The 27,828-nt window shown below is 28.3% G+C and overlaps 1 protein-coding gene across 5 annotated transcripts in view; it reads left to right on the forward strand.

Annotated features, from left to right (window-relative positions):
• Positions 1 to 27,828, forward strand: part of btsz (bitesize) — a 393,986-nt gene that overhangs the window by 333,201 nt on the left and 32,957 nt on the right. For 4 of the 5 annotated variants that reach the window (XM_075359868.1, XM_075359869.1, XM_075359872.1 and 1 more), the window contains 2 exons: positions 14,892 to 14,945; positions 19,650 to 19,753. In XM_075359868.1, the coding sequence (XP_075215983.1) occupies positions 14,892 to 14,945; positions 19,650 to 19,753 (158 nt within the window). The remainder of the gene's footprint in view (positions 1 to 14,891; positions 14,946 to 19,649; positions 19,754 to 27,828) is intronic. The other variant, XM_075359870.1, reaches the window with a different exon arrangement.

A 27,828-nucleotide genomic window follows, 5' to 3' on the forward strand; every position in this document is an offset into this window, starting at 1 on the left:
ACTTTCATCCCGCTTGTTTTATATAATTATATAAATCGTGTAGTTGTTATTGTCATACATGAGCATTTACATTAACAATGCATGAATAAATTAATTTCCTGCACAGAATTAATCTGAGCGATGTTGGAATATATTATGTGTGAGTAGTGTTACAATAATAACAATCGAATTATATAACAACTTTCGCTAACTAAAATATAAATGTAAAGTATAATAGTATGTGTACGTACGTACGTACTCTTGGGAAACTATGGTTTTGAATATAGTTTATAGTTACTATTATTATTATTGTTGTTATTATTATGGTTTAAAACAAAGAACGGATAAGTAACGTAAGAGAAAAACAATACAGTAAGTAAAACAAAAACAATAATGATTGACTAACTACATTAATAACAATTAAAACAATAATATAATGTTAATGATTCTGTTATAAGACTGGATCCGGTGACCTTGTTACTTACTAAACATTATTCACTGACTGTTACTATATAAACCACACCCCCGCAGTAAAATAGATAAATCCGTTGTCTTAGTAATACAGACATTTATTTTGTATTGTCTGTCTGCGCGCGCGTGCGCGTGTGTGTGTGTGTGTGTGATAATTTATTTCATTCATTTTCAGAAAATATTTAAACAGATTTGTTGTTCCACTGTTTCATAGGTTATCGGGGGTTGATATGACACTATAGTCGCTCACAAAAAAATTACATGATGTAGTTTGCCGTGGCCCTTTCCACTAACCACATATAGATACATATACAGTTACATAGCGAGATATTACGATGTGCAGTTAACTTTCGCTCTATTGCCAGTGATACCTTCGCTCTATTCACCTTAGAGATGTACAGGCTGTATGGTAAACTTCATTACCCTCAGGAATAGCATCAATGACTCTTGTAATTAAGATGCTTTATGTGTATAATTGCCGTAAAAAAAGTAAAGTAGATAATTTTAAGCAATACGTTAAATTATTTTATTTCTTTATTTGTGTTTTAATAATGTTGGCCGAGTGTAAAATGCAAGCGAACAAAAATTATATAATTCGGAGTCTGGATTTACCCGATAAACACTTCAACCGTTACGCTTATTATTATGCAGCCACTCAACAGGGCAGAGAGTTGAAGGGTCGATTTCGGCTGCCTCCACCTGATCAGACTATGAATACTATAGCCCTGTAGATCCCGGCATCCTCAGCGTGGATCTAGCAGGATCAGACCTACATAAAAAAATGGGGATCAAGTATAAGAGAAAGGGTGAATGGTGGGACAAGTCTACCCGGAATAAATCTCGAGGCAGCCCCAATTTTTCGGGAGATCGGGATATTTTTATTCACGATGGGAGCAGCACATTACTGATCAACGATTTTGTATTGACCAGTATCTAGTGTTGATCAATTTAAACTTCAGACTTAGCTAGATATATCTGAAAAAAAAATTTTTTTTCTCTGATTTGGTGTACATTTTTCCAAAATTTCTTGTTTAAATTTGTAAGTACGATACAAAAATCATCTTTTTCTTATTCATCATTTGAAATTCCTTATAAACCAGAAGTTTACATGAAAGCTATTCATTCAAGAAAAATAATATTTCTATTTATTTATGTTACGCTCAAATATATTATTTACGAAAAAGATGTTCTGTTAAATTGAAGTTATCACTTAAAATGTCATTTATTATACTAGGAGATCCGTACATCTCCGCAGCATCAGTAAATAAATTAAGTTATAATGGATAATTTATGGCTCATGCGTCAATCCTTAGGTTTCATCTTCACTTTCATATTTTTAAAAGATTTTGTGCGTTATATGGCAACGCCCAATTGTTCATGGCTAAATACCGGTTCAAGTAGGTGAATTCCCATTCGGTCCAGAATTTGTCCAGAAAACGTAGCATTAACGGTAAATGCCTAAACGGTAACTAGCAAAAATACATGTCCCCATTTCTTTTTTTCAGTTATATATTATATATATATAGTGTCTTCTTATTGGTTAATTTAATTAACGTTCTCTCAAAACGTTTTTAGGAATTAAGTAGTCGGAGTCGGTGTGAGCTCATTTGATGACGCTTGACAAAGTGAGTGTTTTAAGCCCATACGAATTCTGTATCCTAATTAGTTGCTGAGATATCTCGATTTGAATGCCATTAAGGCAAGGCTTTGAGTACGAGAAAAGCTATGTTCCTTTAAAACTCCCCTCACAACTGTAGTCGGAGCATGCTGGTTATCTTTGGTCTGATGTAATGAGGGTTTTAAGACCTCAACGAAGTCTGTAACTTAATTAGTTACTGAGTAATTGCAGAAAAACTTAATTTTTTACAATTTTTTTTTAATATGTAGATGTATATATATTTAGTATTTTTCCTTATTTTTTTCTGTTTGTATATTTCTTCTAATTAAGTAGATTTTTACATTTAATATAAAATAACGTTTTTCATTTTCAATCCTACAAACGTTTTGGTGCTTACATGGGGGTGATGGAAGTACGGTATTTTGTATTTCTGTCATTAAATAATAAAATGTAACCAAATAAATGTTAACTGTAATTCTGGATATGTAATTAAATGTTAAATGTTGATTTTATTTTTGACAAGAGCATGTGTTCAGTGAAGTTTTACATAATTAAGTACTACGGAGGGTTATTCATATCAATGAGTAGGCCTTCAGCTGCAACCATTGATGTTTTTCTTTGTTTTCTCACCACCTGGAGTTTCAGGTGATTAACGTTTGGCTTTAATTTTTTTTTATTTTATAATTTTAAGATAATTTCAGTAGTTTTTAGATTTAACCTTGTTTCTTTGTTTAATTAGATATATATATATATATATATATATATATATATATAAATATACTAGTTTTTTCTGCTGTAATTGATTGAATTATCCTTATTTTATGTTTTTCCTGTTTTACGTAATGTTTATTTATGGCATTTGTTATTTTAATATCTGTTGAAACACATGTTCTGATTGCTTTAAGTTAATTAAAATGTTTTAATAAAAAAATACAACACACATTACTGGTTTAATTTTTTAAATATTTTCTGTCAAAGATGGCTCTTATAAAATGTTAGTTTTTTTTTAAGTACAAAACAGAATTAATATTAATTGTATCTGATAAAGTAAGTTAACACATTTTCGTGTTATTTAAAAATCTTTGTTTCTTGTTAAAAAATAATTTTTTAACATTTAATTTTTATCTTTAAAAATGTAGTAAGTTTTTTACACAGTTTGTTTCCTTATTTTAAGGTCTTTAGTTGTCTTTCTAAAACGTTAGTCCAATTTTTCTACAAATACTCTTTACTTCCCTCTGTGAAATAATGTTATTAATAAAAAAACAACTGATTGGGCACGTTTACTTTCCTGTAAATTCTTATCTCTTGTAAATTAAAAGGAAATGTAGATTATGCGATTGGAAAACAAATGTTAAATACTTTTCCCACAAAAAATATTATAAAATAACTATTTACACACACACACACACACACGTTTTCATTTTATTTGTTATTGGTTTGAACTCGCAAATCACATCTTATTATACTGAACGTTTTTATGTTATGAACTAATTTCAATACCTGACAACCCTCAGACATATTAAAAAAACGTTTTTCCTTTGTTATGTTTTGTTTAGTAAAAAGAATATTTCATCCGTTAAAATGTACGTTAACCAAAAAAAAGCAGCCGCAAAAATACTAGATAATTAACTAACCACATTGCACTCGCATGCGCGCGCGCTCTCTCTCACACACACACACACACACACACACACACAAAATCTTATTTTCTTACAGTTTTTAAATTATTGTTAATTCTACATGTAGGAGTGCAGATATTGCTTAACTCGATTTTTTTTTATGAAATGTACTTAAGCATCCTGAACCACAAAGAATTTTACTTAAAAAAAAATCATTACTTTAATCAAAAGAAAAAATACCAAAAAGATTGTCGTTACTGTGAATAGAACAAATTTTTAAGTTGTAAGGAGGTCGCATTGCGACTATTTGACCTCATTCAAGTGTTACTGTAAACGACCTTAGTTCATCGCGGTATGTTAACTACTGTTTGTTTTTATGGCATGTACAGCCAACTGTACCGTTATAATTGGCAAAGTTTTTGGGGTTCACCTAATATATTTTGTTTACATATTTTTATTTTTTTTTCTATTGTTAAATCTATTTTTCAAAATACTATATTAGTGAATCTGAGGTTAAAAAATAAAAACCGTTTTTTAAGAACAGCTTTTTTTTTATACGGGTAACAGGTTTTTTTTTGTTTTTTTTTTTACTTATTTAAACATATATGAAATTAAAATAAAAAAGTAATAAAATTGATTTCGAAATCCCGCACTAAAAATTGTTGAATAATATTGTTTAAATTCTTTGATTTTAATTTTTTAAAGTTGGTCCCAAATTAAGTAAAATAGTTAGTAGTTGTTTGCAGTTCAGAACAGACTTTAAAAATTCAAAATTTAAAGAAGAATTTAAATAGTATTTTTTACATTTAGAACTTTCTTTAGATAGATTTTCGTATATTTATATTTAAATAAATAATTTAAAAAATTGCATCCTAGCAATAGAATTTATAATTTTATTTCTTTTACTGCTTTGTTTTTCCTTCCATATTTAGTACTTTAGTAAGGAATTTGTTTTTATCAAAACGTTTTGTGGAAATACATATTTATAAAAAATACATAATTTAATATAATAAAAGTGTAGTAAAATTTGTTTACAGTCTCGGTCACTGTTAAATTAGTTAAAATTTAGTGTTTTATAAATTAGTTAAAATTATAAGTAGTGGCAGATAACGGCACTTTAATTTTTTGTTCCGTAGTTCCAATATATATTTTAAATATATATATTTTAAATAATTTCAATTGAATTATTATTTTCCTAATCCAATCACAATCTTTACATTTTATTTGTTCGTTGATTGTATTTTAGTTGCTGTTTTTATAGCATGAGTGTGATATTTGTATCATTTATGCTATATTATTTATATTACATATACTAGTTTATATGTTGCAGCTTACCATATTTTTATAAAAAAAAACAGCTATTTATAGTATATAATACGGAGATAAAAATTATACAAAAACTTCTACATAATAATGTTAAACAGAAATTTAAAAAAAAAATCGCTTTCAAAAATATTTACAAATATATATAGATATAATAAACAGATATCGGATTATGCTAATAATATTCGAGATAATAAACGTAAATTTTCAAGTATAGAAAACATACAGACATTTGAAATAAATAACAAATTGTAAATTCTTCTCAATTGTAAAACAAATAGAAAACCGACACGAAAATAAAATTAGTGTGTCATTATCATGATGATTGGATTTGAAAAATAATACGAAGTTATTTAGATTATTTAATTTTTTATTTAAAATACCTTGCATATTCAAATTATGATACAAAAAATAATATTTTCATTTTCTCTCATAAATCGTAATGCAGCAGAATAGTTCATTTTATATCACTGACTGAAAAGGAAACGTACCTATCAATAATTTTAATATTTTAAATTATGTTTTTAATTTAATCCCGCATGAAACCTTCTGATGAAGCAAAGATCTTTATGAAAGTACTAAATGCGAAAAAAAAATGAAAACAGCGAGAAAAGTTTTTTTATAAATGTGTACGTTTATGAATTTACTATACAATTCATTTTATTTATTTGAATTCCATATTCATTTAGGAACTAGGCGAGATTAAATAAACTAACATTCATATCGTGAAAATGATACGAATGTTGTCCTTCCCTTCCTTCTTCTGACAATATTAAGGGAAAAGTGTTAAAATTAGATAAAAAAAAATCTACACGATATATATATAATTAAACTTTTTGTACAAGATATCTTTTACACTGTGAAATGTGTGCAAATTAAAAAATTAATTCTTAACATACTTTTTGCTAACAATTCAAAATGTGATTGATCGGTTGACAATTTTTTTAATTGCTTTTATTAATATTCAATGAAATATTGTTTTTAAAGTGTATTTATGTACACATAAAAGTATATTTTATGTGTAAAATTTAGTATTCTTATTTTATAATTGTATTATTGTATAATTGTATAATAATTGTATTTTTATGAGTGACTAAATTTATATATTACAAAAAATAATTTTTACAGATATGATAAAATAGTTTAAAAAATATCCAATAATTTTTTTAAATTTATTTTATTTGCATATATTTTTGAAAATTAAAAAAATTTCTTATCATCTTGTAAAGTTTTTGTTGTGAAATTTTTATTGAGTTGCTTTTTCTTTATTTTGAATAAATGTTACGTGATAACTGAAATAAAAAATTGTTAATTAAGATTTATAACATCATAAATATATATCTGGGATCAGATAAATTTTCCTGGTTTTTGTTGAAAAAAAAGAAGATAATCGCATAATTATCATTACTGTTACCGAGGTAATTTCAATAATGATTTTCGTTGATAAAGCAGCTTTATGTAGTTAATTTCATTATAGATATTCTACTGAGCGGTAGAATTATTTGATAATTTTACCCCTTTAATAATAAGAAATAATGTTAGATATTAACCTTTTTATATTTCGGTTAAATGTACACATAATCTAGTCCTTATTCGTAATCTGTACGACCAAAAAAAAAATAAAAATAAAAAAAAAACTTTAATGGGTTTTTACGAACAAGTAATGCGAACTTTTACGACAGTAAGTGGCCTTGCTATTTCACGTTTACCGTTTCTTTGTCCGATGATTAATTCAACACAATAAGCAGCATTGGAAAATACTGCCATATCGAGCTGCGTTATTGGAAAATAACATTTCAACCCCTTTAATAATTTCAGGTTTTGACTTCATTTTTTTTTACACTAAATGTTTTCATTTTGTATAAAACTATAAGCTTGTTAATTACACCTTCTGGCCGTTATTTTATTTTTTAACTTGTCCAGTTAATTTAAATTAAATCATATAATGGTGTAATTTTATGTAAAATTTCTTATAAAATATACTACTTCGGGCGATGTACATTTAATTGCATTTTATTAATGTACATTTGAAAAATTTCAGTTGGTAACATTTATATATTTATGCCAGTTGTATTTACAACAGCTGTTGTATGACCTTCAACGTTTTCAATGTATCTGTGTAATTCTTTCTTCTCATAGTGTACATCAGGTTACGTACGTGTTTTTCTTATGTTCTGTTATTTTTAATAGCATTACTAACTCTTTTAACTTAGCCAACCGGTTATTGTGGTCAATCCAAGTATCGTTTCTGATCAATGCGCAACGGCGTCATTAACCTTGCAAGTGAGTAAAACTATATTACTGCGTATATTTAATTTGGTTAATAATTTAACGAAGGCGTAATAAGTTGTAGATATTATTTTGGGATTCAGTTAGTCAGTTAATTTCAATTGAGTGTTTTTCTTTTTTTTACTTTTTTCTCGTTAATTATAATGCGCAGATCATACGTTCTCTCTCTCTCTTTCTCTGTCTCTCGGTAAGCACGGCGCGCTCACTCGTCAAATAACAATTAATGAATGTCTGATACAAAATGTAATAGCAAGTAATTATGGCTGACGAGTTGATTTATGTGGGTGCTTTATATTTTTGATAATAATTTAGGCGATTTTGAACTCGCTTTATAATAATCGTAAAAAAATTGAGCGCAGTCTTACTTTATTTCTGAATATTTTTTTATTGATCTAAGCATATTTATTTCATTAACTGAAAAATAGCTAAAAAAAGAGTAATATTTGTATTACCTTTTTAATGTTAACTCGAATTTACGCATGGGTAAAACATGCAAATAAACTTCTTAATAAGCCGGTTTTTCAGTTATCGATTTTTTAAAAAATAATAGCTATTTCAGTCAGAAATTATAATTATTAAAACTTACAACAACAAAAAAGTAATTTGTTTACTTTGATAAACCGAATTATAAAACTTGTATAATAAGATTAATCATTATTACGATGAGAGCGAAGTGGAGAATGAAAAATAAAAAAAAAATTGTTTAATACTATTGCACTAACCATTTTCTTGAGAATAATAGAAATTTTTTTAATGTTTCTGCGTACGCAAAGTGTATTATCAGGTTTTAATTTATAAATACCACTTTATCTTCTGTGTATACGGTTATTTTTCATAGCCTTAAATCAGCTTATAAAACTAACATATTAGATTTTTTAATTAAAAAAAATATAAAACTAAACATTCTTATTAAACAGCAATTACGAGTACTTGAAAAATTGATTATAACTGGAAAGCCATTGGTCCGACGACTCTTTGAATGTTTTTTTTAACACTTCATAGGGTGTATTTTTATTTTTCTTCAGAAGCAGGTTATCAAGACTCAAACATCGCGAAAAATATATCCTGATTGCTAAAGTTTATCGTTTGTTTTTTTTTTTTTTTCTATATAATATAAAAGTTTCTGATACATTGGGTTTATAAAAATTACTTTTCTTTATATCAAAAGGTAATAATTTGGTTTATAAGGTTAGATTCCATGCTAATGAATATAATCAAATCATTTTAATTGATTTTTTTTACCTTTGTTCATCAGTTTTTGAAATAAGATTATGTTTTTTTGGAATATATTTTTTGGCCCAGTACCCATGAGTATATCTATATGGAACTGGTGTCATTTTATTAAGTTAAATGAGTTATAGAAGTTGAAATTATGTTACTGGTGTTTGGGAATTTGCTTGTTTGGTATTCATTAAAGTTATGTTTAACTTATGTATGGAATAAGAATGTTTTCAATGAGTGTCTCCTGTAAGCGTATCCAAAGCTGTATCTATTACAAATTACTCACACAATCTTTCACGCAATTTTAAAAATCTGATGTCGACACCACATGACTTCCTTGTACGCTTATTAAATTACATATACACATTTTTTTTTTGTAAATGAAAAGTACAATAAAATTACATTTCACTAATAACTTCTGATTTTTTTCCATTGTTATTATTCAATTATTATTTATAGTAATTTTTTTTACAATCAGAGGTTAATAGTTAATAAATCAATATATTTAAAAAAAAAATGGAAATGAAGTCACATTTGAACCGATGTGCCTCTCCCTTATAAGATCCAAATATTTCAATAATTAAAATTTTATTTGCCTATAACTCTGAAACCATTGAAAATAAGCACCGCTTATGATAACATCGCTGAAAAGCTCTCAATGGGGGCTAATTACTGCAGTTAAGAAAATGTCCAAATTCCAATATTTTTGGATTTTGGGCTTTTTTTGACACTTTTGATCCGGTTGATTGCAATGAAAAGGAGAGGTGCACAACTAGATGTTACAATAGTCCTAAATCCAAAATTTCAACATCCTACAGCTAATCGTTTTAGAGTTATGCGAGGTACATAAGTACGTACGAACGTCACGCCGAAACTAGTCAAAATGGATTCAGGGATGGTCAGTCAAAAAAGATATTTCCGTTGAAATCAGAAAGCCGAAATTTTTCGCGATCACAATACTTCCTTTACTTCGTACAAGGAAGTAAAAATGTATAAGACTGAATTACTATTCTAAAAATCAAAACTGTTTATTTAGTTATTACTAAGCATTCTGCTTAATTAGTAGTAATAATAATTAATTAATATTAGCGGTTCAGGTTGATAAAATATCATAAAATGATATAGATACAGTTGTGAATGCAGCTGTATCATATTTATATGTTGATTGTAATTATTTGTATCAAAATTATCATACAGCTTGTATCATTTATAATTAAATGTATAAGAATGATACAGGTTGATAAAATTACCCGCATCGTGCTGTAGCAAAAGGAAAATCATAAATAACATAATACAGGTGTGATGCAGATATAAGTTATCTTATATGACGAGTATTTACTCTATGTAGTAGAGAATGTTATATTATCAAAGATTCAAATTATCAGAATTTTTTGTTGTCAAAATAATCAATGAAAATAAACTTTTAAATATTTTATGCAAAATATATTTATTTATTGATAAAGGATCATTATTATTCAAAATGGTCAAAGGTGCCCTTTCAGTAATGTTGTATTTCAATCTGAAGAATTCAGCCTAAGTAGCAAATTATTCCACCTGCAATAGCGACTATTTATAAGAAAGAAAAAAATTATTGTGTGTGCCAAAAATGTGTATAATACATATTCTCAGTGTTGATTTTTATTTTATTGTATTTCACTTTTTTATCGTATATTCTAAAGGTTTTATTTTAGAATTATAACAAGAATAAGATAGGCAACTTTAACTAAAGGTACAATAATGCTTATTTTAATTTATTTCATATGTTGTACCAATAAGGAAATAAATTTGATTAAATTAAATTTCTTGGCATAAAATGGTAATTGTATGATTCATTCCTGTTGAAAACCTATCTGTAAAGTTCAGCTGTTAATGTAGCATTAACCTTTCTCTATTTTCCTACCAGTTTAGTCACAGTTGAAGCATTTAATTAAATTAACTCTAAAGTTTTTACTTAATACATTATAATAAACTCACCCACTGTATATCTAACATCTATGATTGGTTTAACCCAGTAAAACATACAGACTTCTTACGTTTTTTTTTTTTTTATTGACTTCCCTTTCCACAAATTTATAATTTATGTTCTGATATTGTTTCACCCTTATAGAGTATACATTATTCTCTGTTTATTTATATATTCTTATTTTTTACATTAACAAAGAAGCATAATTTGAATGTATTTTGAGTATATATACAGTGTGATTTAGGAGGAAAAGGAAATAATTTGGGAATTGATTCTGCAGCTTAAAATAAGGAAAAACGTTCATACAAACTGTCTTAAATGCTTTGTTATAACGTTACGGCTAGCGAGAAATTTCGTCCGGATTTCAGTTCTGTCGGTGAAATGAAGTCATACTGAAATTTTTAAAGCGTTATATAAGGGGTAACCTTGATAATTTTTTTTTTTGACCTGAAAAATCTAATAAAACTGATCCCGGAACTACATCTCCCGTAGTTTTCAGATATCCAAAACAAAACAGAAAAATTCGGTGACGAAAAAAACATTTTTTTAAGTTTGAAATACAATAATTTTGTTAAATGATTATTAAGTACGTAAATTTTATTATAAAAACTTGTAGACAATTTAATTATAAAAGATTAATGTAATAATGAAAAATAAAAAATCATCTTTTATTATTAAAAATAAAACTTATCAGAAAAAAGTTATGAATTTGTAAAAATTAAGTTGTTTTTTAAAAAAAATTTAGACCTTTGAAAAATTAGAATACTTTTAAATTATTTTTAAAAAGTCTTCACAATGGTTTATACTGTATTAATTTATAAATATTCAAAGATTTTACTACTGACATCGATGCCCTTTTCAATTTGTTTCCTAACATTCCCTGTCGCCAACCTAATAATATTTTCGCGTTTATTATGTGTGTCTACTTTTTGCTTGTATACCTCGCATTTCATCCATCCTCATAAACAGAAATATAACGGAGTAAGTTCCGTAGTTGACCAACCAACTTAGGTGACCGACCCACCGGATTGGTCTAGTGGTAAACGCGTCTTCGCAAATCAGTTTATTTCGAAGTCGAGAGTTCCAACGTTCAAATCCTAGTAAAGGCAGTTACTTTTATACGGATTTGAATACTAGATCGTGAATACCGGTGTTCTTTGGTGGCTGGGTTTCAATAACCATACATCTCAGAAATGGTCGACCTTAGACTGTTGAAGACTACACTTCACTTACACTCATACATATCATCCTCATTCATCTTCTGAAGTGTATCCTGACGGTGATACCCGGAGGCTAAACAGGGAAAAAAGGTAGCCAATTTAGCGGCCCTCTACACCCAGTCCAGTATGAAAATAAATTTTTCATCTAAGAATTGTCTTAATTTGAAATGGGTTGGAGCTCCGTTAGTTTGATAGTACATTTCAATTTGTTTCTGCGATGAGGAATTTTCAATTTGTTTTTTTTTCTCGGAAGATATTATTACATCAATTTTTTTAGATTTTGTACAAGTTTTGATAATAAAATTTACGCATGTATTAGTCATTTAACAAAGTTATTGTACTTCAAACCTAAAAAAAAGTGTTTTTATTCACCAAAATTTTCTACTTTACGTTGGATATAATGAAAACTGCAGAATATACAGTTCTGGGACCTATTTTATTCGATTTTTTAGATCATAAAACGTAAGAATCCACCATGTTTACCCCTTATATAATCCCTTAAAAATTTCAGTATGACTTCATTTCACCATCAGAACTGAAATCCGGGTGAAATGCATGTTTCAACATTTTTTTTTATTTCAAGCTCAAAAATCAGTTCCTGAATTATTTTCCTTCCCTCCTGAATCACTCCATATATATATTTAATCTGTTTCTTCTCCTTAGAGCCGGACCTACTTTTAATTATTAACCCAGTCCCAAGGGAAAATCAGTGGTATTCATCCTTGCACTTCTCTGCCATCTTAGTTTGGATGATTGACACCTATATATTCCTCGACACACCGCGTGTCACGCCAGTTCATTCTGCAGCACAGTATAGTCCCTTTGATGTTATCTGGGATTAGCCTACCGAATTCTCTCAGATATCTTCCCGGTACTGCAAGAACCTGTCGCATTCAAACAGAGTGTGCTCTGCGGTATCCACCCTTCCGCAATAATCGTATTCAGTGAAGGGTCTGAATGCCCGCGCCCACAGATGTACTTTGAAGCAACCGTTACTGGTTAAAAACTCGATCAACTCGACCCCAGTTCCCTATGCTCGAGTTGGAGCCATTTCTGGTGATCCGGAATTAGTTTAAGGGTCCATCTACCCTTCGTTGCCCCCTCCCCTGGTTCATTACCTCCCTCTTCCAAATGGAAGTCCAGGGTGCAAGATACAACTCCGGCACCATTGCCCATAATGGCAGCCGCAGTAAACGCTAAGGAAGTTTTTGCTATTTTGTATGAAACACCTCAGTCATGTACCTCAGTTTTGTCTACACTTACCCCTAGGTACTTCCATGAAGGAGAGATGTGGATGACCATGTTTCTAGGCCTAAACGAGATCGAGATGAGCTTCCGCCTGCCGAATAGTTGTGAGACCATAACTATTTGGGTTTTCTCGGGTGAAAGTCCAATCCAATTAACTGCAGCCACAAGATGATCCTATTTATCACCTCATTCCCAGTGTCCATGAACACCCATCTCAACTTGGCTGTCACGACCAGAGCCAAGTCAGTAAACAAGGTTAGGGATACCTCTTTGGTAAGCACAAAGGACTTCATTGTAACAGATTTTCACTGAGCCATGGGAAAAATCTTATATGTTTGATGAGAGTACTACCCAGTAAGGCGCTGTAATATGGGCCTTTGTTACCTTGTAACAGGCAGTTCAACTGTTTCTGAAAGTGTATGAGTAATTAAATTGTAATGGGTGAAGCACAATTCTCATATTTCCATTCAAATCTAATTAAAAGCAATTGAAATTTGAACCCAGGTCCTGTTGCACCACAGAACATCTCATCAATAATGTAATCTGTATTTGAAAAAGAGATTGAATTGTAGTTGAGAAAACACTTTGGTAAATTTTTTTAAATATTTTAGAACACAAAATAGATTTAATTAATAGGATTATGAATTTTGAAAGCATCTCTTTCTACATTTTGATTTTTCTGTTTCTTTACCTGTTTTGGTTCAGGTCTAGATATGTAATTTTCAACTATTTTGGTTATCAATAATTGTTAATTTTGTCTTGAATACTGGACAGCAGAGCCAACTGCTAATGTATCATTTTTACCTTACATTATTGCAATTTTTCATCTCTATAAATTAATCTATAACACATATAACTTATGTCCCTGACTCATGTCAGTTTCAAGGAAAATCTTTTGAATTATAAATTAAAAATTTTCAGAAGATTGTTTGTGTGTGTGCGCGCGCGCGCATGGTTTGTATTATATTACAGATCTGTCAGGTTTTAGATTATATTTTATTTACTCTTATCGGCCATTATACATAATACAAAATATGTAGTCAGTGTATTTATATAACATAAATATACTCATATGTAAGATAGATTATTTAAAGTAAGTTTTAATTTTGTGTTTGGAAATGACTTTAGCAACATTTTTAATATCTTTCTATATTGTTATCTATCACATCACAATTCCAATCTGTGATGGATAATCTATAATCTATATATATATATGTATTATTATGTTTCATTTATTAATTCTTAACATTACATAATTTTTTCAGATTATTTTATTTCAAAGAAAAGTTATTGAGTATATTGATTTTTTTACCCGTTTATAAAAGGAAAGTAATGTGTTTTGTCAATTTTTTGAGGTGCTTTCAAATTAGTACCTAAATCTTGGACATTTATATTTTTTTTTTATATTTGATATTGTATCACATGAGGTCATATAACTTTTATTACGTAGCCATAAATAATAAAAACTGTTTCATTGCTTGAATACAGATTGTGTAAGTTTAAGTAAAACTCATATTTAATAATTTTAGCTTTGGATCTTAAAAATAACTCGTCGATTTTCAAGAATAAAATACTAAATTCTTTCTCTCAATCCTGGAATTAATATTAGGTATATTCTAATTTGAAAAAAGTGAACTGTTAAATGACGTTTAATCAAATCAAAAATTCAATTTGTTTGGAAAATATTGCCACTAACAATCACTTGATTTCTTCTTACCCTTCATAATAATTATTTTTAAATGATTAATTAAAATGCAGTGTTATATCAATACATTTAAAAAACCATTAAGTATCTAAGCACAATTAATAATTTTTTTATGTTTATTTTAGTTGAGTATTAATTATATTTAAAAATTGAACGATTGTAATTTTCTTTGAATGATTTAGATTTTATTAAATATTGATTTTTGAACAGCATATTCTTCTTATATTCCCCACAGGTAAAAAGACACAAGCCCTTTTTCATTTTCTCACCTTCAGTATATTTGATAATGGTGAGTACAACATTTAAAATGTTGCATACATATAATATATATAGCACTTGCCTGATGATGTGAGCATTATTTTAACTCATATAGTGCTATATGTTTCACAAGTTTGTGACAAATATCTTGCACCTGTGTATAAATAACAACTTTGTATGATTTTTATGTATTTGTTATTTTTTTGAGTAACATTTGTGAAATAATTATAATTTATGTTTTTACATTATAATTTTGATGCTCTTATTGTATAAATTGTGTTGAGTGTTTTGATTTTGATTGGTTTGTTTGATGTGTCTTATGCAGGTTATAGTCTTCTTTTTCTTTACAAACTTTCGTGTTTTTCTTTGCAACTATTTGTGTAAATTGTTTGCATATTTTGTTATTTGATAAATAAAGTTAAAAATTATATAAATTAGATTTAAAATATAGAATTTACAACATCAGTTGTTTACAATCAACTGAACAGTAATTATTAATAAAAAAAATTTCCAATTTTCAAAGAAATTTAGGAACATTTCAACACTCTCGAGTTAGTGATTATTAAAATAGAAGCAAAATGTTAATATTGGAGTCTCAGAAAAGTCATTTTTTTAACCAAAACCTAAAATTAACCACACAATCTAAATGAAAACAATAGTACATGATGAAATGACACATATTAAATTTGTTGTTGCATTATCTGAATAGATATACTTTCTTAGTTTTTCTATGAAGCCTTTTTTTACATTATAATGAAACTAGTTATGAAATCTCTTGTAATTTTTAGGGCCTTTTATGTAGATTTATGTAAAAAAAAAAATCTCTTAGGTTTTAATTTTTTTACCTACTTATAAAAATATCAGTAATACTAATAAAACAAATAATTATAAAAAATGTTCGTATGATAAGTGTCATAACAGTAATGGTTGTAGGTGACCTAAGTTAGTTGACCTAAGTCAAATTAAGTAGACCTAAGTTAAGCTGTAGGTCATTCATTTTTAAGAATAATAAGAATTCCACACCAGGATTACTAAGATAAGTGAGTTGGTCCATTGCTTTCACTAAGCCAAATATTTGATTGCATATCAGTTTGTCAAGCCCAAACAGATACAGCATGAAGTCAATCCTACAAATGACATCTTCACTGTAGGATTATAGGTCTGACTATATAATGAACATCATTATTTATGAAGAAAGCAACTCTGATCAGTGCTTTATGTGCCACAAGAATAATTAACAATGTAATTGATTACTATAAACCAGCTGTTTTGGTTGGATAAATTACATAGAGTGCCAATTATGGCTAAGAACAGGGTTAAGGAAAGTGAAAGCTTTTATATGCCTTCTTGTTGACATTAATAAATAAAAAGATTCTAGTCATACATTTTTTCATTTTATCAGAATAATAATCCAAAATTTTTTGTCCATCTCACCATATTAGGTAATTCATACATGTTATGGAAATACATTATACTGAAATTGCATCAGTAAGTAAACAATTCCAAAGAAGTTTATTTTATTTGTAAAGGATACCATTCACTTCAGATCTATTATTCACTGCAATCTATGTTGTAAACTAGTTTCCCAGCAGTAAAAAGGCATGCTCTGTAATTAATTAATTCTTTTTTCATCTGTCTTTTCTAATCACTGTTTAATTATTGCAATATAGTATCGGGTATTATTTAATAATAGAAGTGTGTATGGTATTATAATCTGCATCATCCTATATATACTTGCTATAAAATTATGCTACTTTCTTTATTATAGAATATTTAATACTGAAGTTACCCTAAGGCTTTAGTCATAATCTGCAAAAAACATTTGATCTAGTTGTTATTTGGAATTAATAATTGATGTCTGCTGATCTTTATGTGATATTATGTAGACCTTTGTAAATGGCCTTTTTAATACCCTGGTATATATTTATATATTTTAAGAAATATTTTTTTCATAGTGTGATACTTAATTCCTAATTAAGGATCTGTTGTTATTTGCTAACCATAATGGCATGATAATTATGTGACTTGTTTACTTCCCTCATGAAATTTAATTGGAGAGAAATTTTAATCAAGAAAGTTAAAACTATTGAGAAAAATTTTATAACTCTTCATCCTGTTATAGAGTAATGTTAACTTGTATTTAGATTAATCTTTTAATTTATGTTCATATATGATTAATCAGAAAAAAACAGTGAAATGTCACAAAAACATGTTTTTAAGTGATTTTTTAATGGTAAGTAACCTACTGTTCAAGGATTTCATCAGATTTTATTTCCTTATATGAAATTTAAAAAGAAAAAATTGAAGAGAGTTTTTGTCATAAATCTGTAAAATAAATCTTGTCATAAATCATCATAAATAGCAATTTAATATGTAGCAGCAAAAAATTCCCTTGCATATTTTTTATATTGTAAAACTTAAAAAAAACTATTATTTTATCTTTTATTTTGTAGCAACAGTTTTGTAATTTACAGAGAGGTGTGTGTGTGTCTGTGTGTGTGTGTGTGTGTGTGTGTGAATAAATAGAGGCAAAGATTTTTTTTAATAAACTCTCTTGAAAATTCCACATTGATTGATATTCCATGTAATTAAAGTAAATTGTACAGTAATATTAATTCAAAAGTGTAATTTATATTGTTCTCTCTCTCTCTCTCTCTCTCACACACACTCTTTCTCTTTCTTTCTCTCCTATTAGTGTAAGTTGTAGTTTTTTAAGGATATAAAAAATTTTTCATTTACACTTGTTTTCAAAATATTTCTTTTTTCTACTGCTGAGAAATATAGAATTTTTTATGCAATAATCAATTTGTAATAAACAGTTATTCATTTTTGACTTATATTAAGAAAAATATTTATAATAATAATAATATAGTTGTTTATTTTTTATTTTTACTTTAATAATTGGCCAGCTTGTTTTACCAATGATTACTATTTTACTATTAATTTTTATACTAGTTGTCCTGAACTAGATTCAATTAAAAAAGGAAATGAAGTCCGATTCGAACTGATATGGCTTCCCCTTGTAAGATCCAAATATTTCATTAATTAAAATTTTATTTGGCTATAACTCTGGAACCAATGAAAATAAGTACACTGAAAATCTCTCAATGAGGGATTATTACTGCAGTTAAGAAAAAGTCTAAAATCTAAATTTTTGTGATTTTGGGTTTTTTTTGACACATTTAGTCCAGTTGATTGCAATCAAAAGAAGAGGTGCACAACTAGATGTTACAACAGTCCTAAATCCAAAATTTTAACATTCTACGGCTAAACGTTTTTGAGTTATGCAAGATAAATACATACATATGTAAAGATGTCATGCTGAAACTAGTCAAAATGGATTCAGGGATAGTCAAAATTGATATTTTTGTTGAAATCTGAAAACCAACATTTTTCGCGATTACAATAATTTCATACAAGGAAGTAAACGTAGTTTTCCAATTATTTTTTTAATTTATATTTTTAATAAATATTTAAACATTTTATCAATTTATATAAAAAATAAAAATTGTGAATTAATTAAAAAAGAAAGAATATTATGTAAATATGCTTAAACTTTTGAATCCTTACATTTCCCTTTATCATGTTCATTGTGTGAATATAAATATTAAATATTGTTATGTGGCTGTATGTATATATAAACTCACATTATTATTAGTATTATAAGCCACACGTGCAATTTTCAGAACATGGACATGTATTTGCATATACATAATTATGTTAATAACTTATTGAAAGGTATGAGTCACTTTTAATTTCAGTGAATGTGGTACAAGATTATCATTTGAACGTTTAATTAGAGAACAATGTTGAACAATAGATTATGCTTCTGTTCATTATAATTGGATGCTCAAATCCTCAGTTTTTTAATACTTATATGATGCAGTAATTAAAAAAAAATGGGAGATGTAGCAGGGAGTTGAACCCAGGGCTGGGCATTAGTGCAGCTATCATGTAAAACAACATCAATAAAGTATTCTAAAGTGTGTTAGACAAAAATTTTATTTATATAATAAAAAAATATATACACATATATGATAATTTACATTATTTATTTTTTAGTACACTAAACTAAAAAAAACACATGTGTTTACTTGTGTTTAATATAGCATTTGGCATATTATCTAAGGTTTTGATATGAATCCTTCTCAGATATGTTAAAATTTCTTATTTTATAAGTTAATGCTACTCAGTCAGTCCAACAATGGTTTGTGTGTTCTTAATTGATGCAATTTATTATTTTTTACATTGTAAATAAAAATTAATTTCATCTTCACTGGTGGGAAAATTTAAGTCAGTTGGTTTTAGTTTGTTATATCATCCTCTTATGTGCCATTTACAATTAAATAAATAGCTACCTCATGCTTTACTCACTGTTTCAGCCTGTAATTTTAAATTATTAAAAAGATTTTTAAAAGTTTTAGTATATTTTTACCGTCATCATGTAATTATTACTGTTGGTGATGAATCAGTATTATAAAAAATAACATATGGTTTGTAATAATTAGTTTGTTGTTTGAACATGTCCTTTTATTATTAAAAAGTAGATTCTTATCCTATTAAAGATTCTTCTCTTACTGTTTTCTAAATTAAATATCTTCTGAATTATAATATTATTTAATACTAACTTTTTCTGTATAATCATAAGGCTTAAAATATATCATATGAGATTAAGTATTTAATCTCAGTCTGCTTTATTTTATTTTTTGTTAAATATTGCTTTAATTTGTTACAGCTTCTTCTGATGATGGAAGTGTTTGTTCTGAACCCATTGGTCTTGGTAGAAATGTAGAAGAAGATGTTGACAGACTGATTAATCAACATCGAGCCTCTTTAGGGGTGAGTACTTACTAATACTAATTATCCATTTTTATATTCTGTGAACAAAACTTTCTCTTTAATTTTTTAATTATTTTCTTTAGATTTTTTTGTATTTTTCTTGTATGCACAAAAATAACTTATTTAACTGAACTATCACAATTTTATTTTAACTGAAATTGAGCTGTATTTTAAGTTATATAGTTACATAAAATTTTTTTGTGCGGTTCCTCTTCCCTCTTGATAATATATAGTTTTTACTTTCCTGTCTGGAGCTATAGTTTTAGAAGGGAAAGTAATGTAATCAGCCCAATTTGGGCATATGTGGTTTTCACTGGATCTTGATGTTTTGACACTTACAGAACCCAAAAAACCCAAAAACCAAATGGAAATTTTCCAAATGTTCATATGTACGTGTGTATGTTCGGTGTTGACCTCTAAATCACCTTATATCTTCAGAACTACTTGACCACTTTTTAACCAAACTTGGTCAGATTACTTCTATATATGGAGCATTGATGCGCTTAAATTTTCAACTTAAAAGGCTTAAATTTTCAACGGTGTGAGGCTGTAGAGGAAGGTCACCCTTAGTATCTTGAGATTTTGCCTAATTAAGGTCTTATTTTTCTTAGGCAAATTTGTTAACAATTAAAAAAAATAATATAGATGGGGGTGCAAAATTGCATTGCACCCCCACCTAAAAAAATATTCTCTGTTTAAAGTGCCCATTAGTGCCGCCACACCAATGGAAATGTCATTCATGGCATTTACATCGGTGGTATCTTGACAGAGACCAAGCCGTTTCAGTCTGTGGGTTCAGAAGATGACTTCCGGTAAAGCCCATCAGGGCTAGGTACAAAGGGGATGGTGTGGTGACCAGAATTATCACATGGTGTAGGATCTTCCCCTTCGGGGTCAGAAATACCACTGCACCTATGTGAATGGGATACGGGTGCATGCACTCTTTAGTTAGAATCATTGAATTTAATATAAACAAAAAATATTATATTTAAATAAAATGATAAATATTTTTAATTAAGTTCAGTGTGTGTGGGTGAGTGGTCATGCATCAGAAAAAAGCTGCATGATGGGAAAGTCCTACAACTGTGTTGTCAGCTTTTTTTTTAATGCTTAGTATATTCTGTTATTAACTTTATAACAATATATATCTAATTCTTCTTGAATGTCTAGTGGCACTCCAATTTTTTTAAAATTAAAGCTAGGTTTTTCCTTATAAATTATTGTGTCAGGAACTTTATAAAATGTGAAGTGCATAAAAATTTCTTTCAAAAATATTTACATTAAACATTGTCTCAGACTTTAACTTGGCACTCTGCCACCTTAAAGTAATTGTAAACTACCTCTCCTGTTACAGCTTGGAATAGACAAATATATTAATAATAAAATACATTGTGTGCTGTTGCTTGGGTATTACATTTTTTCTGACAAAAACTTTCATATTATGCCTTATATAGGCTCCGATCGCCTAAATTGACCAGGTGATCAGGCTGCAGGTTCTGCAGGGGATTCTTTCATTACTTCATTTTAAAAACTACTTTATACAAATTTATTATCGTATTAAATTTTCACATATCTAACCAAAACAATCAAAATTATGTGTATCCTTCTGAATAACTTAGCAATAGTGAGAGATTTATATATTGATCTCTACTGGAATTACATTGGGTAAATTGCTTTATAAATTCTCATGTATAAAAGTAAATAATGAATGACTGTTTTGTATGCCATTAAATTTTAACTATGTCTAACAAAAATAATCTAAAAATCTACATCTTTTCCCATCTTTCAAAAGTAAGCCATGAAGGATTTGCAAGCCATCCACAATGCTTATATTTATTCTCCCATTTAAAACAAACTAAAAAAAATGACAGTTTTACTTATAACAGTTACTTTAGAATTTAGAATACTTTAGAAACAGTTTATTGATAAATATTAATTTGTCAATAAATGTTGACTTTGTTTAATTAAAAATCAATAGTTATTCATATTACTTTACTGAGATTCATTTTTTTAAGATCATATTATTCCTCTGAACTGTTGAATTTTTTAATTTAAATTCTATTAATATAAAACCACCAAGCAAGAATACTGAAATAAGACATATATATTACCTTAATTTTTCCTGTGAAAGTTTTTTCATGAAAAATTAAGGTAAGATATATTTTGTCTCAATAATCTGTACTAGATGGTTTATTCAATATAATCTAAGGATAATTTATTCATATATGTGCACATGTTGATTACTAAAATTATGAAATTATTCTTGTTAATATAATTAAATTAGTCTCAGTTGTTGTTATTGGAGCTGATATGGCTTTCTTATTTATTTAATTATCCTGATCAGTACTTTTGGATTATATCACTTGTTTTATGAGAGGTAAAGTGAAAATTTTATTTTCCATATTCATGAACATTTCTTAGATTTGTAGATCTTAAACTAACATTTTGATTTTTTTTAAAACAAGGTGGCTACATCTAGGTACTGTAATGGTCTTTTAAATATTTTAATTTTGTCATATTTATTAATGTGATGAAGGTTATGTAATCATTTAAAATGTAAAAAATATTCACCACATGGTTTCTTTATTTGTATATTTGTAATTGCTATTAAACTGAAATTTTTTATGGTAGCTCAAATCAGAGGTCTATCTGCGTTATGTGATTGTCTTTTATTTTCCATTCCTTTATTTATACACAAGGTTTAGGTTATCTGTAATATTGAATCCTTTATTATAGTATAGTTAAAATTAACACAAAATTATTGTATTTGGAGCTTGTTTTTATGTGTTTTGTTGCTTATGGGTGAGCTGTATATGGTTAAACCATTTTGGATGTCTTAAGTTCATTTTAGTTTATTCAGTATTATTTTTCTGAACAACATATATTATTTTAGTTAAATATTGCTAAATTTGTTTATGCTATTTAAATTTAGGTGAATAATTATACTTGAAGTTTTTATCACACCTGAGATTGGAAACTGAAGCAGTCTGTTATGATCACATTTTCCTATTATTTTACTGGTTTTTATTTATCCATTTTGATACAGGTTTTGTTTATTGGAATCAAGCAAAAATTAAGAGTATGATAAAATAAAAATAATGGCATACATTCATGTTCAGCAGTAATTTTTATATTAGAAAGTTAATCAAGGGTTTCAAGAACCTGAGACATGTATTAGGCCTAGATTATTAGGATGGTCTTTCAAAAATTTCATAGAGACTTTGTAGATATATAACATAAAAATTTGATTGATATATAATTGCTTTTGAATGTTTTATCTGGATATAGTGAAAATTTAACAATATATGATATCTCTGTGTTAGATTTTTCCTACTGATGGTTGAAGTAAGCTATATATTTTGAATGTTTTATCTGGATATAGTGAAAATTTAACAATATATGATATCTCTGTGTTAGATTTTTCCTACTGATGGTTGAAGTAAGCTATTCAAAATGATTGTACAATAAATTTTTTGTATGACTATATTTTACAATAAATGTTAATTATAATTGTTCACAAAACTAGAAGTTAAAGATTTGTTATGTAGGCTATTGAGACTTTATTTTAGATCTTTGTTGTTTCTATGTTGTTCTAAATTAATGCAGACGTGCACTAAATTGATTAATCAGCCCAACTGGCTGGTCTAATAACAAACTCGTCATTGCAGATCACTTGCTTAACAGCTGATCTTCAAAGTCAAAATTTGTATGGTTCAAATCCTAGTAAGAGTTAGTTACTTTTATATGGACTTGAATACTAGACACTAGATACCAGTGTACTTTGGTGGTTGGGGTTCAATTAACCACACGTCTCAGGAATGGTCGTACAAGACTACACCTAATTTATATGTCATAGAAATCATCCTCATATCATTAGGTCATGTGGGGTTGTTTATTGTTCACTAGTTGAACAGACTGCAGTGTACAGTTTAGTTATAATAATTAAAAAAATGCTGAAGAACATTCTACAAAAAATTAAAAATCTAATTAGTACATGAGTACAATTAGTACTGTCAAAAATTATCAATTGATAAAAAATATATATATATATATTTAAAATTAGACTCCAAGAAAAAATAAAGCCCTTTAATGTTTATTAACACATTTGTTTCATTACATGACTTTTATTTATATTACATTAGAAAAAAGGCGAGCCTATGGCCTGCCATGAAAATGTTACATGCTTTATGTTTCATTACACATGCTTTTGTTAAATGTTTTTGCCAACCTTAACTAAATAACATTCATGTACTAACAATAACAAAAACTTTTACGATGAAAATCTTCAAAATCCTGAATATTTTTAGCTGTTTCTTGAGTTGTGATTTTTTTAACACAGCTCTGACTCCAATGTTTTCCTTTTTTATCCCCAAAACATAAATATAATTTTAGATATATCTTTCATATCAAAAAGTATAAATCATTTGAACCAATTCATGCACTGCATACAGCTGCCTGGCACACCATGTGGTCTGCTCTGCACCAATAGTAAGTAAATTAAAAATGTGACCACATATATCAAACAAACAAACCAATGCCCCATCCTTTTTTATGGGAAAGAAAATATTTGGTAACACATGAACAATAAATATAACCTACAACTGTTATTCTTATCTCATTTTTATAGTAAAGTAGTATTCAAATACTGAAATAGTAAACAGAAGAAATATTTATGGTTTTAAATATAATCCTCATTAAGTCCACTCTTGATTTATTACTTGTCATATATTAAACTTTTATTTGTTTCTAAACTATACTGTTAAAAATTTAGAGACTACCTACATAACTAATCTTTATGATTTTTCCAAAACCCAAAATTTGGATAACGATACTGTCAGGATAATTTTTGAAATTTCAGTGGTGGTCTATTTATCTATAAAGATAAGTTAATATATTTAATATATTTCAGCTCATTAAAAACATAGTTACATGAATCCTATATTAAACTATGCTTCATTAAATCCCTTTTATTAATTAAAAATGAATTGCTTTTCTAAAATTTGGTTTGCTGTTTTTTGTTTTTTTTTTTTAACAAAAATGGTAGCTAAATCTGTATTTAAATTTAACTTAATCTTTAATTACAAAATAAATAATTTACATTTTATGTAACTTTTGGTTTTACAACATTTTATACAGCCTTAGATTATTATTTTTATTTTTGTCAGAATTTACAGTTTTTCTTTTATGTTCGTCTGTTTAATCTGTGTTTATATTTATTATTGCTTGCATTGAATATTATCTGATTCTGATTCAATATCAAGTAGTACAATATTGTTTATATGCATTAAATATAAAAAAAATTAAACTAACCTGTATAAAATGCTTTATTGGGGACTTAGATGTTCAGTTACTGGTCATGCCAGTCTAGTTTTAGTCCAAAGCTAAATTTGCCCAACGTTCTTGAAAATTATTGGTCAAAAAGTGTATTTTGATAGTAAATAAATATTTTTTTCATTAAACTCATACGCTTTTAACCACGTTTTCATTTGATAAATTAGTATCTGTGGGTTGCATGAAATTTTACTTTCCTGAAAACCCCTTGTCAGTTACTTCAGATAATCAAGGTTATATTTGTAATTGCAAACCTTTTTGGAATTGCAGTACATTAAATTAAATTTATCTTATCAATTCATCAAACGGATGTGGTTCTCATTTCCTTTTTTTAACAGGGTTTCATTAGTGCATAAAAAGTTAATGAATTCTTTCCCTTTATAATTATGTAAGTTAGTTACAAGTACACTTATATAAGCTAGTTAGAGTTTCTATTTCACAATTGTTTGTTTACTGATTGTTTTTAAGCAGGAAAATGTTTATAAAAAAACTTAAGCAGATGAATAATCCAGCAATCCTACCTTATATAATTTTTTTTTAAATTCATATTTGTTTATTTTTAATTTTACTGTTTTTTTATTTTTGCTTACAAAAATATTTTGCCTTATTGTATTCCAACTAAATGTATTACATAAAAAAAAAACTTACTATCATTAGGGGTTTGAGTCCCATTTGAAATTTAAAAAATTAAATACAATTACTTAAAATTGCCACCTCATCGTTTAAATATTTAAATGAACTCAAGTAAATAAATTATAGGTAGAAATTTCACTAAGGAGCCCTTCTTCAAAATTAAATAATAAAACACTTTACTAAACATAATATGAGTGTTAATCACTAATTTAATAAAATATTTATAGTCTAAGATCCGGCAGCTGCTTTCTGCAGGTATCTGTTTTTTTTAATGAAACTCAATTTAAATGAATGGTTAATGATAATTTAATACGAGGGTTATTTATTTTCAAGGTCCGATCGGTCACGAAATTAAAACCACAGTGAAAATAACAATTTTTTTATTTTTAACAATTACTTACATAATTACGCTATTTCTCTACATAGTCGTCACTCTGATTTAGACATTTGTCGTAGCGTGGTACCAACTTTCCAATACCCTCGTCATAGAACGGAGCTGCCTGTGTTTTCAGCCATGTTTCTACGCCGGTCTGCAGCTCGATGTCTGTGCCAAAATGTTGTCCTCCTAGCCAGCGTTTCATGTGAGCAAAGAGGTGAAAATCAGATGAAGCTGTATGGTGGGTGATCAAACACTTCCCAACGAAAACGCTGCAGGAGCTTCTTTGTTACAGCTGCAGTGTGCGGCCGAGCAGTGTCATGGAGAAAGACAATGCCTGATGACAACACGCCTCTCTGCTTATTCTGAATTGCCCTTCGTAGACGTTGAAGAGTCATGTAGTATGAGGCTGCAGTGATGGTCGTGCCACGTTCCATGAATTCCACCAAGAGAACTCCATTCCGGTCCCAGAACACAGTAGCCATACACTTTCTGTTGGAGAAGGTTTGCTTGAACTTGGTTTACTGGGAGAATGAGAATACATCGATTGTTTGGATTGTTCTTTTGTTTCTTCAGTTTCAAAATGGATCCATGTCTCGACCCCTGTGACAATTTTGTTCAAAAAATCTTCTCCTTCATTGTGGTAGCGCTGGGAGGCGCTAAACGTTAGGGAGGAGTCCATTCTCATTGTTTTGTGATGGTCGGACAGCATCTTGGGAACCCATCTCGCACACAGTTTGCGGTACAAAAGTCTCTCACTCACAACGGTGTAAAGAGCTGACCTTGAAATTTCAGGAAACGAATCACTCAATACAGAAATTGTGAACCGACAATTTTCTCAAATTGCCTCATCCACTCGCTCAACGAGATCATCGGTTGACACTCGCTTCCTTCCGTGACCGCCTACATCATGAACATCTGTACATCCTGCTTTAAAGTTCCTGCACCATTGTTGCACTTTGCTGTCACTCATTGAAGTTTCACCGTACACATTACTTATTCGTCTATGAATTTCAGCTGCATTACACCCCTCAGCCTGAAAAAATCGAATTACCGCACGCACTTCACACTTGGCGGGAGATGCTATTGTTGTAGACATGTTTACGTGCTAGTTGCATGTTCAGAACTAAACAAAGTGATGCAGTGTGATTGAAGGCCATACTAGAGACGCTGCGCAACACATATGCGTAAAGGTTCATCCGATTTTTGCGCGGTTTTTTATTTCGCGACCGATCGGACCTTGAAAAAAAGATAACCCTCGTACATCATTACTGCCAGGTTGCCTAGCAAAAATAAGTCACAAAAAATTTTATAGGAATAATTTTTTTTTAGATGCATTTATTTTTGCCATCTTTCTGAAATGAACAGAAAAACAACCATAAATGAGTAATGCGGTTAATTAAAATTCAGAAATATTTTTTAAACATGTCCAACCATAAGCATTTTAAACACATTCAGACTGAATACTTGTTTATACCTTACCTTAAATTTCATATGTAGTTTTTCCCTGGATGGAAATATAATTATGTCAGAATTATGTAATTTAAAAAAGGATGAGACAGTCATCATTCCAAATAGTTACAACATCAAATTATGATGTTTGTTGGACCATAAAAACTTTTTTAAAATTTTTTATGTAATAAAGATTATCCATTGCTTTTAATTTCAGTGACATTAGTAAGTTGAATGGTTGGAAAAGTTACTTTTTTATTTTTTAGTGCAGTTTATATAAATT

This window comes from Lycorma delicatula, chromosome 3 (genome assembly GCF_047948215.1).
Source record: "Lycorma delicatula isolate Av1 chromosome 3, ASM4794821v1, whole genome shotgun sequence".
NCBI classification, from domain to species: Eukaryota; Metazoa; Arthropoda; class Insecta; order Hemiptera; family Fulgoridae; genus Lycorma; species Lycorma delicatula.